General features: G+C 51.8%; 2 protein-coding genes across 2 annotated transcripts; one reads left to right on the forward strand and one right to left on the reverse strand.

The window, feature by feature from the left end:
• Positions 1-361: 361 nt before the first annotated feature.
• CDV56_100375 (uncharacterized protein) lies at positions 362-1,070 on the forward strand (the record flags this gene model as incomplete). Its single annotated transcript, XM_026753994.1, has 3 exons — positions 362-459; positions 511-870; positions 914-1,070. 3 exons carry the CDS (start codon positions 362-364, stop codon positions 1,068-1,070), a joined length of 615 nt encoding a protein of 204 aa, XP_026609425.1.
• Positions 1,071-1,166: 96 nt separating this feature from the next.
• Positions 1,167-1,514, reverse strand: CDV56_100493 (uncharacterized protein; the record flags this gene model as incomplete). Its single annotated transcript, XM_026754112.1, has 1 exon — positions 1,167-1,514. One exon carries the CDS (start codon positions 1,512-1,514, stop codon positions 1,167-1,169), a length of 348 nt encoding a protein of 115 aa, XP_026609426.1.
• Positions 1,515-1,594: the final 80 nt, after the last annotated feature.

The raw sequence follows: 1,594 nt of genomic DNA on the forward strand, positions 1-1,594 counted from the left end.
CACTTATCCTATCTCTCTTTCTCTTTCTCTCTTTCTCTCTGCTCCCTATGGTGTCTGATCCTGCTCTTGATATCCATGTTGATCTGATCTGAAGAATTTCGGCCGAAGAAGACATCTGATTTGCCAAAATCCGGGGATTCTATCTGCACGTTCCCAATTCTCGACCCTGATTGGCTGACTCCACATGGGGATGGCCTGACTGATTGCCTGATTTGGCCGAGAGATGCCTGGAACTCCAAAGTTACTCCCTGCACGTGTTTCTCTCCAAAGCTTATCCTCCTACATATATCTCGCTTTGGCCAGACTGCAAAGCTATCTCCTCTCTGATCACATATCCCTCCAAAGCCAAAAGTATATCAGCATGAACGTGTTCGACGAGAAGAGCGGTCGCATCGCCCTCTACACCTCACCAGGGGCCAAAGAGGGTGCCACAATCGCGATTCTGATTGAGCTCCTGAAGTATCCATACCCGAGCAGCCCACTTCCTATAGCAACTTACTAACGGCATAGACAACCCCATTGCATCCACCTCGTCCACACAGTCCAAGACATCAAACACGACGATGCGAGCGCCTATACCAGTCTCCCCGTCATCTTCGACGTAACCAGCGAAGGCAAAAAGACCAGCGCGTCCGGCTTGACCGATATCACCCGCTACCTTCTCAGCAAATACGACCCCGAGAACCATTTTTCGTACAAGGAGGGGTCCAAGGAAGCCGAGGAGGTGGACCACTGGATTGCGTTCCTGACGAAGACGATCCACGGCGACAATGCGGACGAGTCGTTCACGCGTAAGGCGCTGCGGCTGTATTTGCACCTCGAGGAGCATCTGCAGAAGACGCGGTACCAGTACCTGGTCGGGAGAAAGTGGTATGTCTCTAGTCCGATGTATAAGCGCTGCTAACAGGTGTAGTACACTGGCCGATCTGGTGATTTTCCCGTATGTTGCGGGTGCTAGCGAGGCGAACCTGGATCTCGAGCGATTCCCCGAGCTGACGAGCTGGCATGATCGACTGGTCCGGCAGCCTCATGTGGTCAAGGGCATGAAGGACGTATATCTGGAGACGTAGGCTACTGTCTGGTTTGAAATGCGAGTTATTCTACTGCGAGTTATGTGATATCATGTATTAATGTCTGAATGTATGATTCTGAGCTGTCCAAGTACATTAACATCCCGACACAGCATCCAGCACGTCTGTCACCTTCTTGATATCCTTGTTCTCCACCTCAATATAATGCCTCATCGCCAATGCCGTCACAACAACCATCTCCACGAACCTCTCATCTCCCTGGACAAATACTTCGATCTGCTGACCCTGTCCTTTTAAAGACAGCTTCTTGTTGTATCGTGCCAATAAACGCCGCTCACTATCGACTAACTCCAGTTTGCTCCCTCCCCATGCGTCGGGCTTCCATTTGAAGTGTCCTAGAGGCGGGTAGTCGAAGTGGTGGTTGTCGCTTTTGAGGAGGTCGCGCTTGAGCATGAATTCTTGTGCGTGAAGACTGACGTCCATCTTGCTCGAGGGAAACTTGTGGACGGTGCAGGTCCCGATGGGGATGGGGGCGGGAGCCCACGGTCCACCTAAGCTTCCGG

This window comes from Aspergillus thermomutatus (assembly GCF_002237265.1).
Source record: "Aspergillus thermomutatus strain HMR AF 39 chromosome Unknown NODE_621, whole genome shotgun sequence".
Classification (NCBI taxonomy): domain Eukaryota; kingdom Fungi; phylum Ascomycota; class Eurotiomycetes; order Eurotiales; family Aspergillaceae; genus Aspergillus; species Aspergillus thermomutatus.